Source organism: Myodes glareolus, chromosome 5 (assembly GCF_982192425.1).
Source record: "Myodes glareolus chromosome 5, mMyoGla1.1, whole genome shotgun sequence".
NCBI classification, from domain to species: Eukaryota; Metazoa; Chordata; class Mammalia; order Rodentia; family Cricetidae; genus Myodes; species Myodes glareolus.
Window position 1 is genome coordinate 68,470,601 of NC_142030.1, and position 18,174 is coordinate 68,488,774.

The 18,174-nt window shown below is 48.9% G+C and overlaps 1 protein-coding gene across 1 annotated transcript in view; it reads left to right on the top strand.

The window, feature by feature from the left end:
• The window catches only part of Qsox1 (quiescin sulfhydryl oxidase 1), a 36,288-nt gene that overhangs the window by 16,646 nt on the left and 1,468 nt on the right, over positions 1-18,174 (top strand). Inside the window, exons 3-11 of the mRNA XM_048421676.3 lie at positions 71-116; positions 827-929; positions 3,129-3,219; positions 7,080-7,222; positions 8,732-8,866; positions 11,752-11,881; positions 15,623-15,745; positions 16,650-16,797; positions 17,622-17,801. Coding sequence (XP_048277633.3) covers positions 71-116; positions 827-929; positions 3,129-3,219; positions 7,080-7,222; positions 8,732-8,866; positions 11,752-11,881; positions 15,623-15,745; positions 16,650-16,797; positions 17,622-17,801 — 1,099 coding nt within the window. The remainder of the gene's footprint in view (positions 1-70; positions 117-826; positions 930-3,128; positions 3,220-7,079; positions 7,223-8,731; positions 8,867-11,751; positions 11,882-15,622; positions 15,746-16,649; positions 16,798-17,621; positions 17,802-18,174) is intronic.

Consider the following 18,174-nt stretch of genomic DNA (forward strand, 5'->3'; position numbering starts at 1 on the left):
GTCCAAAGCCACCCAATTTAAATACAGGCCCGCCTGACGTCACCACTGACTCTTGTCTGTTTGTTTGCAGTTTTTTAAGGCCTTCTCCAAGAATAGTTCTGGAACAACACTGCAAGGTGGGTGCTCTGACTCTGGCTTCTGTGTTGGCATTGCCAGTATCTTCTCTCTAGCCCTTCTACTTTTACCTGGGTCCTTAGGGGAGCAAGAAAACCCTTCACAAAGGTAAAGAGGTCCCCAAGCGAAGTCTGTTTGTTTTCCCACATATGTCTCCTTAGTCAGCCTGGAATATGCCTCAGCAAAGCCCTTTTGAGCAGCCATTCAAGTGTGACCCTATCCAAAGTCGTGGGTTTGTGGGTGGAACACCATCTTCCCAGAATAGCCCTAAACTGGCAGCCAATTCTAAGGGACATCATTCTGTCCTCGGGATTCTTGACCCTTGGCTGAGTGCCATGATGGGCTGGGAGTTCTCACTGAGGAGACACCAGCCTCAGAGACCCATTTCCAGGAAAAGGAGCAGGGGCACGCAGGCACATGGCACATGGGAAAGCTAACATGTGCCAAAGAGTCACCTTCCTGTTCAGATGGCCACCGTAAAGACCTTCGGTGACATCTCACTGCTCACTAGTTAGCTTCCAGTACGATGTGCAGGGATGGAGCTTTTTGCTTTGCTTTAAGCCACAAGAGCCCTTACCCCACCCTCTTCTCAGAGGAGGGCTGGCATGTTCTTCTTCTTGGAATTGGTTTGGGGATCCTTGTTTGTGAGTGAAACTGACAAGGGTACAGGAGTCTGTTCTGTCCTGATGCCCTCTTTCTGTTTCATTTATAGTGGCCGGTGCTGACGTGCAGACGCTACGTAGGAGGCTCATTGATGCTCTGGAGTCCCACCGTGACAAATGGCCCTCAGCCTGTCCACCACTGCATCCTGCCAAGTATTTTGGGTTGGGGCAGGCTTACAGTAGTATAGGCCAGGGGCCCTAGCATGGAGAAGGTGTTGGGAACCATGGGGCAGAGGACCCACATTGATTCTTCCTGTGCCCTTTACCTATGGGGTAGATACACCAATGTGTCAGACATACTTTAGAGTGGCTGGTAGTGACTTCTTTTCAGTTCAGGTATTGAGGAGCCCCATCCTTTGAGGGCTGGCTGAGGGCTGAGGGCCTGACCTGCTCGAGGGGAGGAAGGAAAAGTGTATGATGGAGTTCTCCAGATCATGCTGCTGCTGCTCCTGTCTGGTGCTCAGGAGCATTTGTGAGTGTAGGATGTTTTCTCTGGCCTAGTCCAGGGAAGGCCACTGGCAAGTGAGAGGACAGAGGATATCAGATTTGGAAGAAAAGGCTAGGATGTTCAGAAGAGTAAAACCCTGTTTGTAAACTGAAAATGGTGAACTGGTGTTGAATCCAGTTAACAATGACTCCTTTATCATCTTTCCCAATTCCTTATCTTCCTGAGGTTCTTATAGAGACCTTAGGCCAAGTATACATTCCTAATGTAGGTTAGACTCTATCTGTGGTGATTGTTGCCCCCACCCACCATGATAAACATTTTAAAAGAAGGGAGCTCATTATTTTAGAAGTTTCAGTCCACATATGGCATGAGCCGTTATTTGGGGTCTGAGATGATACAGAATACCATGGTAGCCAGAGCTGCCCGTCTCATGGCAGCCAAGCAAAAGCAAAAAAAAAAAAAAGGAGTTCAGGACAATATAGCCCCCAGGAACATGTGCACAGTTGTGTACTTACTCCAACTAGGTCCCACCTCCTGATTCTGCCATCAAGTACAAAGCCATATGCTGGGTGATCTACTGATCAGAACCCTCATGGACCTCAATGATTGGACCCCTAGCAGAGGGTCATCCCACTAGAAAATGCACAGTAGCCTGTACCCCGGTCCTTTTTACCATTTTCTCGTGGCTGTGTCTCTGTCTCATTCTCTTACACACACACACACACACACACACACACACACACACACACACACACACACAGAAAGAGAGAGAGGTCCTTTATAGTACATTTTCTGTACTGGGAACCTTAAAAGCAACAAACTGGCCAAATCTGTCAACCTGTCTCAAAGTGATCCTTTTGATGCCCTTAGGAAGAATATAGGCAGATACACGTGATGAAACTCGAACTGCCTCTTCCAGAAGGCTGAGGACTTGCTCCTCTGCCAGCCTAGGGTAGGTATGAGGATGTGGTCAGAGAGACTGGCCACCTAATGCCACCCAGAGGCTGATGTTATCTACAGAACTTCTTTTGTGCCCACCTCTCTGGCATATCCGTTCATACTGACACCAGGTTGGATTCTAGCATTGACCTGACATCACCCTTTCTGTTTGGAGGTATGTGCTCCACGTCCTTGGGTTAAGAGCAGGGAAGTGAGGCACCAGGTTGAGAATAAAGGAAGGTGCATCTCCTCTTACCCATGCACCTTGTCGTCGGTCCTCCTCTCACGCCTATGCTGGGTGCTGTCTTTTAACTGGAATGAAGAGACGTAATTTTCTTTGAATGTTTAAAAACAACCTGTAGCTTGGTTCTCTGGTTGAGAGATATAATTTACCTTCTTAATCATTTCTACCCAAGAAGGCTGGGCCTCATTCTCCTCACCTTGAGCAGAAGAGGTTGGATTCATTAGCTTCTGCATTCTCCTGACCCAGGACTCTAGGTCATTGCTTCCCTTGTTCAGAGAGGAAAGCGTTGCTCTCCCACTGGTCATGACTTGCCATGAAGCTTGCATTTAATGGGTTCTAATCACCAGGCTCTTAGGGAACCAGTAAAACCGTCTTCAGTAAGCTTGGGCCTTACCCAGAACATGGAGGCAGCTGGTCTGCCAGCATTCCCACCACTTCTCCCCAGCCTACCTCCTGTTTACTCCTGACTCCTAAAAGGGACAGAAAGAAAAATATAAGATAATAAAACCCAAGGTGAGTCAAATGAGAAGATTAGGTAGCATGAGTGGCATCCTCTGAGACTAAAGGTTTGCTGTCCTGCCATTGGTGGGCTGGCAGAGGGAGGCCGCAGGGTTATGGGGAAATGTGCTGCATCGGAAGTCCTGCATCCTTGGGGGTCTTCACCCCATTTCCATGGGCTCTTGGGCTATGGAGGAAAAGTGACTCCATTCATCTCTTACAGGATGGAGGAGATCAAAAAATTCTTTGCAAAAAATAACACAGAGTACCTGGCCCTGATTTTTGAAGACAAAGACTCCTACGTGGGCAGAGAGGTGAGCTGCTCAGCTTCCCTGAGTCTCTGAAGAGTCCCTGGGAAGGGAGCCCAGATCAGACCAATGCAGACAGCTGGTCCTTGTACACCTATTAGCTAGGCACTGCCTGACCCCTGCTGGGGCATATGGGAAGTGTAGCTACCTTTCCACTTGAAAAGTTAGTGTCTGTTCTCTCCTCTCTGACTCTGAAACTAAAAGTGATACCTTCTGTTTATTGAATGTAGGACTAGATACCAACACATTTCTGCTAATCCCTAAACTTCAGAAAGCGGGATAATATGTCTAGGATCACACAGCTAGTAATGTGAAAGGGGGCAGTTTGACTCAAAACCTGTGTTGTTTCTTCACTGCCCTAACTGCATAGAATTGGGGTTAAAAAAAAAAGAGAGAGAGAAAAAAGTGAGGGAAGCAGATACATGAGAATTAACCTGGTCCTTCCTGAGTAAACTGGATCCTTGGCCAGCAGTGCAGACTGCACTTCCCCATCGGTTCAAGGAATATTTTTGGTCAAGGTGTCCAACTTTTTCTGAGCCTTATTCCTAGCTTTTGAATAGAAGTAGCTATGTTTAGTCATATTAGAAAACTCAGTAAGGCAATTTAGATAAGAGTTTGGATGAGTGGCCAGCTTGCAGAGGGACTTTATAAAGAATCACCTCTTCGCCTGCCGTAGACAGCACCTACTATGGTGCTGGTTCACGGACTTGCCACAGATGGCTTGGGAGCCTTTCTTGGGGCCAGGTGGGTATGCCAAGACCATGCTGGGAGAAGAAACCTGAGGGGTGAACTTAGATACTACTGTGGGCAGGACGGTTTTCCTTGTTGATGACCTCTGGGACCTCTCGGCTCTTCAGAATGTAGTTAGGGAAACTGCCAGCAGTTCTCTTAGAGTGCCTGGCCCTCTGGGGCCCCTATCTGTGTCTTGGTTAGGCCTGTCAGACACGGATGGTTGACAGATGCTGATGAGAATCAGTTCTCCCTTCACCGCACACAACATCACTCAGTTCTACTCTGTGCTCCCTCAGCTACAAAACAGGACTGTTTGCTAAGATTGTCTGTTCTGCTTACAGAATAGCATTGGGTTTGATTTGGTTTTGTTGAGATAGAGCTCCACATAATTCAGGCAGACCTATGATTCACTAGGTAACTGAGACTGGCCTTGTCTTGGTCAGTGTTCTATTGCTGTGAAGAGACACCATGATCACAGCAACTCTTATAAAAGAAAGGATTTAATTAGGGCTGGCTTACAGTTCAGAAGTTTAGTCCATTGTCATCACAGCAGGGACATGGCTGCAGGCAGGCAAACGGGGCGGTGGAAAAGTAACAAAGAATTCTATATCCTGATCCACAGGCAGCAGTAAGACAGAGCCCTGGGCCTGGCTTGGACTTTTGAAACCTCAAATCTCTCCCAGTGCCCTCTTCCACTTCTTCCAACAAGGCCACACCTCCTAAACCTTTCAAATAGTGATACTTTTTAAGCATTTAAATATATGAACCTATGGGGACCATTCTTATTCAGACCACCACATTCCACTCCACACCCTGGCCCCCAGGGGCTTATTGCCATATCATAATGTGAAGGTGCATTCAGTCCAACTTCAGAAGTCCCCATAGTCTCTAACACACTCAACACTGTTTAAAAGTCCGAAGGTCAAAGTCTCTTCTGAGACTCATGGCAGTCTCTGAACTGTAACCCCCTGTAGAACCAAAATAAAAAAGCAGATTACATGCTTCCAACATACAATGGCACCGGATATACATTACCATTCCAAAAGCGAGGAAAAGGAGATAGTGAGGAAATACTGGACCTAAACAAGACTGAAAATCATCAGGGAAAACTCCAAACTCTGCTCTTCATGTCTGATACCAAATTGCTCTTCAGATCTCCAACTCCTTTTTCCTGTCTTGACTGAAACCCACTTCTCTCTCTTGGGCTGGTTACACTCCCTGTTCGCAGCTCTCCTTGGCAGGTAGCCCGTGACTCTTGGCAACTCCAACGTCCTGGGATCTCTTGAAGGCAACCCAGGCCTCAGCTTCACAGCTTCAGGAAATGGTCTCTCTGGGCCTCCATACAAGGACCCGCTGACACACCTGGCCTCAGAGGCCGGCCTTAGCTGTGGAGAGAGAGTCCACACAGCCCATTTCTTATGTCCTTGACTCTGAAGCTGCTGTTCTGCCGTTTGCTGGGCGTGGAACTCACCCCGCCTTCAGTCACAGCTTCACAGCTCTGTTTCCAGGTTTACTCCCTGCTTTAGCTCTCACTTAGCTGGCAGAGCCTTGCCTGAGGCCGGTCCCTTCATTCCTTTTTTTTTTTTTTTAAATCCAGCTTTTCGTTAACCTTTTCTTCTCCTTGAGCAAAGGACGAAGCTCCATCACACTTCCTGGTTGCTCCTTCTCTCCTCAAACTGTATGTTTTATATTTTTTCCTTGCTCAGCTTGTTCTTTTTTTATTATAGATCAACTAAGAGTGACCCTTAACAGCCACACGTCAGAGTCAATACCAGCTTGCCTTGAAATCTCCTCTGCCAGTGTCATTAATCCAAAACTCTTATTTAGCCGTGGGTCGATTCTTTGGACAAGGGCAGAAAACAGCCACATTTTTTGCCAACATTTCACAAGAACAGTTCCAGGACACTTACTCATATTCTTCTCTGAGCCCTCCTGTGCTGGGCCATCATAACCTACAGTGCTTTCGGCACCACTGCCTTCCACATCCCTGCTAGTATAGTATGGCCCATTAAGCCTTGCTTATTGTGTTCGGCTGCTTTCCTAATCCAAAGTCCCATTTTGCCAACAAGCAACATGGTCAGGTCTGTTATAGCATAGTGCCCTGCTCCCTGATACCAACTGGACCACTACAGGCCTTGAACTCATGGCTTTCTCGCCTCCATCTCCCAAGTGCTGGGATGACAGGTGTGTCCCACCATGTCCTGGTGTGTGCATTCACACAGGCATCTGCATGCCACAGTGTACATGTAGAAGTCAGAAGGCAACCTCAGATGTCAGTCCTTACCTTCTAGTTTACTTGAGGCAGGATCTCTTGTTCACTACTGCATGTGCCAGACTAGCTGGCCTGTGTGCTTCTGTGGCTTTTCCTATCTTCACCTCCCATTTCCCCATAGGCATAGGATTACAGGTGCCTGTTATCACCCCCTTTTACATGAGTTCTGGGCATCTGAAGTCTAGTCCATCTACCCAGCCTAAATTATATACTTTTAATAAATAACATATATGTCTACCAAGTGCTGACCATTATTACAAGCATTTTAATGAGTTTTATCAGTGCAATCTTCATAATAGCCCTCTGAGATTTCTGTTTGTTACTGTTGTCATCATTATCATTTTGCAGGTAAGGAGGTTGAGTCAAGGGCAGATAGGTCCTGTAGCATCAGGACTCACCTGCCGCAGCTGTGGTGTGAAGGCCTGACAGGCTGTTGTCCCATTGTCATTCTGAAGATTAAATGTGGCATTCTAATACACAGTGTAGTACATAACAGGAGATACTGTTTTTCATTATTTCTCCCTAAAAACAAAAGGACTGTGTCTGGTCAATATAGTTTTTCTGACCTAGGATACAGATATAAAGCTTTATATGTGTAAGAATAAAAACAAACAGCATTTTACCCTGTTCATTTGGTATTGCCATAGGACATTGCACAGTTCCAAGGCCCTTATTTTGGGTGGTGTTTAGTAGTTATAACCTGAGGGTTGTATGAGCTTTCTCACAGTGGTCTGCTCAACAAGGTTTAAGTCTAGATAAGAATACAGCTGCTAGCTGCTACCTAATACCTGCTGAGCAGCAGGCCTGGTACTCAGGCTCCCTGCCCGCTGGGTAAGCCCCCCACATCCTGCTGTCTCCCCAGGTAGCTCTGGACCTCTCCCAGCGCCATGTACCGGTGCGCAGGGTCTTAAATACAGAGAGCGACGTGGTGAGCAAGTTTGATGTCACTGACTTTCCCTCGTGCTACCTGCTGTTTCGGAATGGCTCTATCTCCCGAGTGCCTGTGTAAGTGTGATGTCGCCCTATCTCCCCCCCCCCCATCTATATATTCTTCCTGCCTAGAGATGTCACTAGGAAGAACAGGCAAACAGAAGAAGCAGATGTCTGGTCCTCGGTGTGAGACAAGACCTCCAACCTTGCAGCTTAGGGCTTCTGCCTTCACCCTGGATGTTTCTAAGGCATCCACACCACTCCCTAGTCATGTCACCCATCCCCTCTGTTCACAAAGGAGTTCACTGATAGGGTGCAGACCTGGCAAGGACTCAGACATGCTGGACCTTCCCTCCCTTTCCTTTTCTAATTGCAGAAAAGTTCATTAGGAGCCAGACAATAGCCCATTCCAAAATGTCAGGAGAAAACAATCAAGCCAGCCTCAGCTGCTCTGTCAGACTCCTGCTGCTGAATGGCCTGTTAAATGGCACCAGATGGTGCCTTGGTGCCCTCTGTAGGCAGATGATTGATGTCAGCCTGGCCCTGCAGGCAGAAATTCAGGGGGCCAAAGAGCTCAAGGCTACCCTAGCTACCCAAATCTGCTTCTTGCGGCCATTAGTGCCAGCCTACACTGAGGCTAAACTAGGCAGCCTCTTGCTCTTGCCATAGCCTAGGTCAGCAGTGTCCCTGAGGCAGGCCTCTAGAGTCCAGAAGCAGGATGCTCATCAGGGGAATGTTAGGCTAGTTCCTGGGCAGGCCCAGAGAGTGCCAGTCCTAGAGGCAAGAGGAGGCATTGTTTCCTCACTTGAAGTTGGTGGAGGAGAAAATTGTTTGTGACGATGCTGCTCCTGAGCCATCTGCTCACTGATAGATATTGAGCTGGGGTGGCATAGCAGGGAAGCCACGTTTACTGATGCTGGCTCCCGGGGGACATCCTGTCACTGATGCTTATCTTGGCCAGACCTTTTTGAGGAGATATTTCCTACCCTTAAGACTCTAGTATTAGGAGAGAGAAATCAAGAGGATTTGAACAAACCTGGTTCTCTGTTATTGATATTATTTTTAAAATTACACACCAAACTCTGAATTCCTTGGGGAGTAATGTCACCTTGTGATGTCCTGGAACACATTTGTGGGAAGGTAACTGCCTTGAGACCAGTCATCTTTTAGTCTGTAGGGAAGACAGTCAAACCCAGCAATTCCTGTCATGGGCAGAAGTTGGTAGATTTTTGTCTTTGTGGTGCGGGGAACCCAGCCCAGAACTTGCACAAGCTAGGTAGGTAACACTGCCTAGCTAACAGCTCTTCTGTTGAACTGCATCTCCAGTTCTCTGTGGCAGAATGGATGCTGTTCCCAGTGGAGCCCACTTGCCTAAAGACCATGGCCAAGTAATTCTCAGGCCCAGTTGCCTTTTCAGATAGGAGTTCCACATGTGGTTGATATAAAAGGATGAGTTAAAGGGAGATCTAAGGGGCCAAAAACAAGATGGGAACAAGTTTAGATCACATTTCTTGCTAAGACTTGCTGTTGGAGGGCCCACTCTCTTTCCTTTGTACTTACTGTTTCCCTTTGCTTTCTTCCCAGGCTGGTGGAGTCCAGGTCTTTCTATACATCCTACCTGCGGGGACTGTCCGGACCGACCAGGGAGGCTCCTCCGACCACAGCTGCGCCAGTCTCTGCTGATAACATAGCTCCCACAGTGTGGAAGCTTGCAGACCAGTAAGGGCACCGGGTTCTCACATCCATCCCTCCTCCTACCTCTTCTCTGGCCATGGGTCACATCCCCTCCACGAGCACTGCCTTACTCATTCCTGTTCCTGTCACAGGGCTAACCTACATCTATCCCTGCATGACTGATCTTGGGTCTTTGTGCTACTGGGAACCCAACCCAAGATTTGAATATGCTAGGTAGAAACTCTCCCATTGAACTGCATCCCAAGCTGAGTAACACCCTTCTGCAGACTAGGCCTTTGGGGTTCCCTGACTGCTGACCATGCTCAGGAATCTTGCTGTGGCCTCTCCTGTGTGCCAGGGCCTCAGTGCCACATGCGGGTTTGCCAAACAAAAGTTGCACGTTATTCCTCATAACTGAAGGAATGCTGTCTATTGCCCACATTGCATAAGCTTAACTTTACTCAAAAACAAGTAGAGGCCACAGCAGCAGGACTGTGAATTCCAGGGAGAAATCAAGAGTGTGAATGAGAAAAAGGCAAGGAGGGAGGGAAGGGAAAGGAGAAGTCGAATCAGTGTGGAGGGTTACTAGGAGGGTCTTCATTAGTTTCTGTCCTGAGCAATTGTTTCGTCAGGGCCACGCATGTGCTAGATCACTGTGGGTTCCAATTTGTCTAGTGGAGTATGAGACCCGAGGTCTGGCATCTGTGTGCACATCAACTCTGAAAGAGACAAACTGCTGCCCATGCTGCCCCCATGCCCTTCTGCTATACTGGTTCTCCAGCCTTAATGAGTTGCCGAATCCTTAGCTTTTCACTCTTGCAGAGGACCAGCTTTTTTAGAACAGTGTGTGTGTGTGTGTGTGTGTGTGTGTGTGTGTGTGTGTGTGCACTGTCCATCTGGTTTTCTGCTCCTAAGCAATTTTTGCTTAGAGCAAAATGAAGCTCAACACCTTTGCATGAGACACAGGCAGTCACTACACTAGCCTTGATGGCTGCCTTTGCTGACTACTTTGCAGGGCTGATGCCGTCTCTGCTCATAGACTTTACAGTTCCCTTCAAAGCATCTCTTCTAGAAAGTCACCCCATTGCATCTGAATGCTACAAGTATCAGGGAGTCCGCTGCCTTTTCAGGTATCCTTATCTGTGCACAGTGTTAAGTGTGAAAAAACTGCTTGTTCTATGAGGCTCCTGGGCTTCGCTTTTATAGTAAACACTATGATGCTGTCCATGGAGATGGAGACTGCTTGCTTAGTACGTACCAAATTGCGTCCTAAGCAAGGATGTCTGACGAGGCAGCTCAGTGCTGTGATAGCCTATAAGTAGGGGATACACAGAGAACTGGGAGAAAGATCCAGAAAGGATCTCACGTCCTAGCTAATAGCAGACTTTAGAGGAAAGAGTAAATCCAGTGATAAGGAAATAAACATAGGAGATGACACGGAATACCTGGGAGGTGGCTCAGTGGGTAAAGTTCTTGTGCAAAAGATGAGCCTTGAGTTCAAATCACTATCCCCATGTGAATGCTGGATGTAGTGACGTCGTCATAACCCCAGCGCTGAAGTGTGCAGACAGGAAGATCTCAGGCTTTATAGACAGCCAGTCTAGCTGAAGTGGTGAATGCAAAGTTGAGTCCAGGGATCTTGTTTCCACAAATAAAGTGGAGAAGATGTCCCAATACCAGCCTCTTGTCTCCATATGCAGCCACAACTGCACACATATGCACACATGTGTACACGACACACCCATGCCTGCACACAAAGGTGTCATTGAACATTTTTTTTCATTCAGATTATTCAAACTGTAGCACTGTGAGAGCTGTGCTAAGATCTGTGCTTGCCAGCATCTTACTTCATCTCATTCTATCATAAGGCCACTTCTTAAGGTTTTATTTTTATTATTTATACCTCTGTGTGTGTGTGTGTGTCATGGCCAGAAGAGGTGATCAGATTCCTTGGAGCTGGAGTTTCAGGAGGTTGCGCACCACCTGGTGTGGGTGCAGGAACTGATCTAAGGTTCTCTGAAGAGCAGTACAGTCTCTTAACTGCTAAGCTCTCTCTCCAGACCAATGAAGTCACTTCTTGAGGCAGAACATCAGAATAGCGAGGTAAACTGAGGCCAGAGGACACCACAGCGGAGATTTTGCCTGAGAGTGAAGTGCGAGTAGAGTCACTGCCCATCTTGGTAGCTGACCTTGTTGGCTCTGAACCGTCAAGAGATAGAATGATTTGTTAGTTCTACAGGTGAAATAACCCTGGACTAGGAATTACCTAAGCTCGGAAAACCAGCTCACCATCATGCTGAGGCCAGAGCCCTGGTGTCAGGAGGCAGAGGTCAGGAAGTAGCCAACATTCAGTGCCATTCCCAGCAGTACCTGAGCTGCCCCCATGGAAGCATGGTGGACCTGGGGTCGCACAGCTAGCTGGAGAGGTAGAAGACCTGACAGGTCTAGAAGCTGTATGCATGCAAGCCCTGAAAGAAGTAGAGAACCTGTTTCCTTTGCTGTCTCTCTGCTATCACTGCTCCTAGCCTTGGAGAGTAGCTAAACTCCAGGCCTTCCCCTTCCTCTGTGCAAGCCTGTGTGTATGCAGTCAGGCTGTTTGTCTGCCCCTAAGGGTTTTTGCTCAAAACAGAATGAGCCTGGTTCATGAGTTACAGAAGGGGCTAACTCTGGACCTGGAGAGAAGGCCCTACCCACCTGCACCAAGCTGCTTTCCACCTGTTTTCAGTTAGCAATCTACCTGTGAGCAATGCATTATGTCTGTTTTACAGACGAGGGACTGAGACCTAGAAAGGTTATTCATCTATGGAACTCAGCAAATCGCTGAGCCAAGTCTGCACATTACTGTGACACCAGTAGTGCCCCCTCTTCATTCCTTCCAGTGCCTGCGCTGGGGTAATGCTCCTTCTCTTCTGCTTCCTCTTGGTCCTCAGCTCCAAGATCTATATGGCCGACCTGGAATCCTCACTACATTACATCCTGCGCGTAGAAGTTGGAAAGTTCTCAGTTCTGGAGGGACATCGCCTGATGGCCCTGAAAAAGTTTGTGGCAGTATTGGCCAAGGTGAGCAGGGCTGCAACTTCCTTTGTCCCTGTATTTCCCCATGTAATTAGTGTGTGTACCTGGAAGCCATATACCACATCAGTCCCTTCCTTGAGGGCCTGCTAGTTGGGGTTTTCGTCCTACCCAGTTCCCACAGCTGGTAAGCCCCAAAGAAAATCACAGAGACTCTATATTAATGATAAACTGATTGGCCCATTAGCTCAGGCTTCTTATTAGCTCTTGTAGCTTATATTAACCCATTATTCTTATCTATGTTAGCTACATGGCTCAGTACCTTTTTCAGCAGGGCAGGTCACATCCTGCTTCTTCTGTGATCTGGGCAGGACTGGAGGAATGGGCTTCCTCCTTCCTAGAATTCTCCTGTTTGTATCGCCTCTACTTCCTGTCTGGTTGACCCACCTGTACTTCCTGCTTGGCCAATCAGTGTTTATTTAAAACATGATTGACAGACTACAGATAATTCTCCTGCACCAGGTCTGACTGGACACCTGGGCCCATAGCTGTCCAGGCCCCCATAGGCTACTACCCTCCTCTCAATGTGTACCAGCTTCACATTGCCAGAGACCATGCCGCCTGTAGAGTAGAGGGGAGAATACCTGGGAATATGCCCAGCCATTCAGTGACTTACTCTGCCTGCTTATCTGAGTTCTCCACTTCACTCAAGCCCCAGCCTGGTTTCCCACTCCTGCCATGGTGACTGGTGAAGTGGGACTCTGGCCACCAGAGTGAAGCAGGGCACTTTCTGCACAGCTGTCTGTCTTCTCAGTCTAGCCCAGATCCCCAGTGTTAACCTTGCTCTGTGCTTCCCAGCTTCTCGGAAAGGCAGCTGCTCCTTCAGTGAAGCTCCTGGTTGTCAAGGACCTGATGTCTGTCAGCATTTAGTCTCCTCACCTAAGTCTGTTTTGCAAAGTGGTGGCCCTGCCATTTAAGGGGCCCAGGGGCTTAAGTAACTTGACATTGCCATCAGGACCAGACCCAAGGCCTGAGGCATTGCCATACAGAGCTGCCTTTCCCTTTCCTCCCACTCTGGCTTCCCGTCCTCGGCCAGCCTACCCTGCTTCACTGCTGAGTCAGGACTGCCTGTCCCCTGGGCCTGCTTGCTGACTCAGCCTCCCTCAGTACCAGCAGATCTGAGCCTGCCCTTCCCAGAAGGTCTCTGGGAACCTCCTGATTTCTCCCTACCTCACCCATTCTGCTGCCATCCCAACCCTCTTGGCTTGGTGGCCTGTGTGTCTGTACATAGAAGACCTTTGAGAAATGTTGCAGGCAAGGCAGAGTCATTCCCATGATACAGAATTTGTGTTGAGCATTCAGAGGGAATGAATCTAGAGTAATCCTCTATACTGTTCTTCTACCACTGAAGTGAGGGAAAGCTCCTGTGTGCTCGCTACCCTGCAGACCTCAGTGAGAAGGACACCCAGCACAGGCCAGTCTGCTCCAAAGGAGGCCTCTGAAGCAGTAGTTCTCCCATGCTGCCTGTGTCTGTTCGCAGCTGCAAGCCATCTAATATTTAGTTTGCCCTGTGTGAGGTTGATGTAAGAGGAGACACAGAAAATACCCAGGTTAGATAGAGGTCTGAACAACACATTCCCAGTGGGGCAGGAGATGGAATGGGGGGAGGTGGCCCTTTAGCCTGAAGCCAGGTCTCTCAAAAAAGACAGAGTGGCTTTGAAGCAGAGGACTGAGGGAAACCATCTGTATGGATGTCCCACAGGGGGAGCATTGTGACCTGGGACACAGGTGGAGAGACACATTTAACCTTTGCCTGCAAGACTGATGCGTTCTGCCCTTCTTTGCTGGGGTCTTCTTTCCTGAAGAATAAGAGTCAAAGCTGCTCCCTTTCCTTGAGCTCTGGCAGGCGACTGTACAGTGCCCTGGTCCTCGGTCGTTCTCCGTTCCTCACCTTGGGGGCGGGGGGGAGGGTACTCACACCGACTGTACAGTGCCCTGGTCCTCGGTCGTTCTCCGTTCCTCACCTCTTGGATAGTTTTATAGCTGAAATGACAGCCCAGAGAAGTGAAGCACCTTGTCCAAGGAGAAAGTCATGCTCACATCTCATCTAACCTTCCTCTCGCCTTTCACAACTGAGCACCCAGGAACAGGAAAGCAGGGACCATATGTGTCCGTCTGCCTTGTCACATATGGGCAGCTATCAGGGCTGGCCACTGGGTGGCGTATGGTCACCAAGGTTTCCCTGCTCTCTGCTGTCCAGAGCCCTTTAAGTCATCCTTCTGATGCATGGCCTTAGAAGGCGGAAGAAAGGTGCCAAGTCAGGATGGCAGGCGGAGGTCAGTGAGAAATGCTGACTTTGAGCTGTAAATCAGTGTGTGGACCCAGAGCTCCCAGGAGCTAAGCAGGAGGAAGCATTCTAAAGCACAAGTCTTTCCAGCCATTTTTCACTCTGGGGCATGGCCAGCCTGAGGTAGATAAGGATGTCTAATGTCTTCTCAGAGCACTGGATCTGGCAGCAGACTTTTCTGTGCCATTCTTGTATCCAGGATTCCTCTCTCGGATGGTTTTCTTTGTATTCCTCTCGTCACATTTCTCAGGATCATTGTCTCCACCTACCTCTCTCCTGCCTGTGGTTTTATCTGCCCTGCTCCCCTGCTCTCCTCACCACACCCGTGTGCACTTGGACATGCACACATATGCACACATATGCACATATTCTCTCCTCCCCTGAGTCCTTGTGGTTTTAAAGTGCTGATACTAATCAGATTTGCATTGACTTATTGTCAGAGTAGCTTTTCATGTTCCTCTGAGGCTCTTGGGAGTTACCATCAAGATTTGGATCTTGGCCCTAAGCCCTGCTGGCCTGTCCACATTGGCAGCCCATAGCCTGAAAACAAAAGGTCTTTTGCCAGCCTATTACCAATGAAGGTTTCTCCTCAGTTTGGTTCTTGTCTAAAAAAAAAAAAAAAAAAACTGAGCCAAGAAACACAGGCAGCTAAAACAGTTTACTTAGCAAAAGCAAAGCAGAGAGTACACTCCAGGCAGCTTGGAGTGGGTGTTCCAAAGGGAGGCAGATAGAAGCCCACTGGGTCCTGCCTTACGGATTTAAAGACTTTTTATGGTTCCTCCCTCTTGTGATGCCATTGTACAGTCCATTCCCTTGAGCCCTTCTCCTTTCATCTCACTACTGATAATGGCTCAAGATGTCCCTGCAGTTTTTCCTTCCACACTCACCAGGGTGTTTGCTGTTGGCCATGGGTGAGCATGGGGAAAGTGCCCCAGGATCTCAATTTTTGAAGAGCCCAACTGCTGCTCTGAGGGTGCTGGGCTGTAAAAGAGGGGCTCTGAGCATCAGGAAACAGCACCAGGATGCGGCTGTGGTTCTCCTGTTACCTTGTGTCTAACCCCTTGCCTAACCCACCAGAGCCCAGCTGGCCAACCAGTCGCTCCATCAGAGGGCCACCTGGAAAGAAGACTTGTGCCCAGAGCTCTCAGCAGTCCTGAGGGGGTAGTGTGCTGCTTGTACCTTCCTCTTCCTCTGAGTGGTTACATGTGGCTAGGTCAGCATTAGGGCCTGAGCCTTGACAGGAGAGACCCACACAACCTAAGAGACATAGAATCTCTTCCTCTCTGCCCAGAATACACTAGAGGGAGCCACATTGGTGCCTATTGGTTTGGGAACATTCTAGTAAACCTGCATTGGTCCACTTCTATGCAGTCCCCTTCTCTTGTAAGACTGTAAACCTCTGTAGAATTCTCTCTCCAATTGCCACATGTTCCTACCTGCAGTACTTCCCTGGCCGGCCTTTGGTCCAGAATTTCCTGCACTCCATAAATGACTGGCTTCACAGGCAGCCGAGAAAGAAGATCCCCTATAGTTTCTTTAAAGCTGCTCTGGACAACAGGAAGGAGGTGAGTCTGGAAGGTGCGTGAAGCTCTCACCAATGTTCTGACAGTTATGGGACTGGAGGGACAACGTCGAGATCTCTGACAACTTTCTTCCACAGTTTGCATTATGTCATTCCGTTTATCTGTAATGAGCTGCTCTTCATGGGGCTCATTGAGTCCCCTCCCCATACCTCAGGATTTCCATTTAGCGACAAAGAAACCAAGTTGGGGCAGTTACCTAACTTTTCTAGTCTAAGACCCCATTGTGCCTGTCAGTGATTGGGACTAAAATGAAGCATGGAGTCCTATTTCCTATTTTTAAGATAGGATCTTACTCTGTATCAAAGGTTACTGACCTTGAAACTCACAGCAATCCACCTGTATCTGCTTCCCAAATGTGAAGATTATAGGGATGAGTCACCACATTTATTTAAGATACTAGACCAGGCTGACCTTGAACTCACAGAGATCTGCCTGCCTCTGCCTCCTGAGTGCTGAGATTAAAGGTGTCCACCACCACCACCACCACCTGGGAAGACACCAGAGTCTTAACCATAACTCTTGCCTGCTTCCAAGCAGCTTCCCCAGTATGGCCCACAGCAGGGTATCTATTCTTTCTGTCTGCAAAAGCAAGCCACACCCAATAGACATGCAAAACCACATGGATTTGTAAGGTGTCCAGACTTGCAGGACCTCTGTGATCAGATCAGCACTGCTGTTTCAAAGGTAGAACTTGGTGTATGCCATGGGTTCTCAGATGGGCTAATCTTCTGGTGGATAGAGATAGCAGCAGTGCCCCTTTGAGGTGATAGTCCAGAAGAGGCCTCTTTTGCTACAGTGCTCTATGCTGCTGGAAGCTTCCCTTGTCCCCTCCCTTCCAACCCTTTCTCATCTCTGTTGTGCACTTATGTTCACGTGTACCCCTTAGGACGCTGTTCTTGTTGAAAAGGTGAACTGGGTTGGCTGCCAGGGCAGTGAGCCACATTTCCGGGGCTTTCCCTGCTCCCTGTGGGTCCTCTTCCACTTCCTGACTGTGCAGGCAAGTCGGCATAGTGAAACTCACCCACAAGAACCAGGTGAGTCCAGGCCTGCTCACCCTGTGCCTCAGACTGCCCTATTCCTCTGTCCTCCCTGGGGAGCCCATTGGAATGATCCTATATTAGGGGGCAATTGGTGAGCCAGAAAAAGAGAGAGAGAGTGCTGTGTGTGAGTCCTGGTGGATGGAGGTAGGAGGTTGCCTTCAAAAGAGTTGGAGGTGGCAGAGGAGGGAACATTTAGAAGCAGCAGGAAGCAACCCTTGCAGTCTATGGGGTCTGGAAGAGGGAAAAGGTGCAGAAAGTGCAGGGGAGGCAACACCTTCAGGAGAGTCTGGTTTCTATGGAAACAAAGTGAGAGTCACAGAGACCCTTGCTGGGCCAGCATATATGGGAGGGCAGAGTGAGAATACTGAGGGACATGAAGAGAAACTAGGAAGTACTCATTCCAGTTCAGGATGGACTTCTAAGAGTACCCCCAGAGAGGCAAGGCCCACTGGAGAGCCTGAAGCAGGTCGGTGGGGAGGATCATGGGGACTGGAATGAGTGCTCTGTCCCTTCCAGCTCTCTGGTCATGCCACATAATCCCTGAATGTCCCTCTGAAAAATGTAATGATGAGGCCTGAAGAGGAAGAACTGCAGCTTAGGAGCTTTGGAGGAAATGGGGCCCCTCTGTAGTGACCCCTGCAGGGGAGAAGTAGGCAAGGGAACATCAGGCCTTGGTTTACATAGGCTGGAATGTGAGGCACTGTGCAGGGTGATCCCAGAAGAGAGGAGGAGGACAGGGCAGCCTGTGGCGAGCCATGATGGAGAGGCAGAGATTGGCAACATGAAGGGCCTTTGTGTGGTGTCTCTTTTCCCTCCAGCTGACGGCCAGGAGGTCCTCCAAGCCATGCGGAACTATGTTCGGTTCTTCTTTGGCTGTAGAGACTGCGCTGACCATTTTGAGCAGATGGCTGCTGCCTCTATGCACCGGGTGACAAGTCCCAAAAATGCCGTTCTCTGGCTCTGGACTAGCCACAACAGGGTTAACGCTCGCCTCTCAGGTAAGGAAGGGCCACTTCCAGGGCTGGAGGTGGCATTTTGGGGGTATTCTCACTATCTCCTCCTCATGTCTGCCAGCCCTGTTAAGCAGTCCAGTACCGTTAGCCCCATGTCTGGAGGGAACATACTAGAACACTACGACCTGGTGTTCAGTGCCGGTTCTCCTACCCAGCTGAACCAGGACCATCTCATAGGCTCTCTCCTGCCTAGCTCCCCCTCCCCACTGCTTTCTGACTGTTAGTCTTACTCCTGCTAACAGGGAGGAGAGAGCAGGGCTTTTCCATTCTCATCAGAGAGTGGGCTAGAGAGAGACAAGGAGCTGTCTTCCTAGTTACCCTTATTTACACTGTTTGCCTCCCCTGCACATGGGAGCAT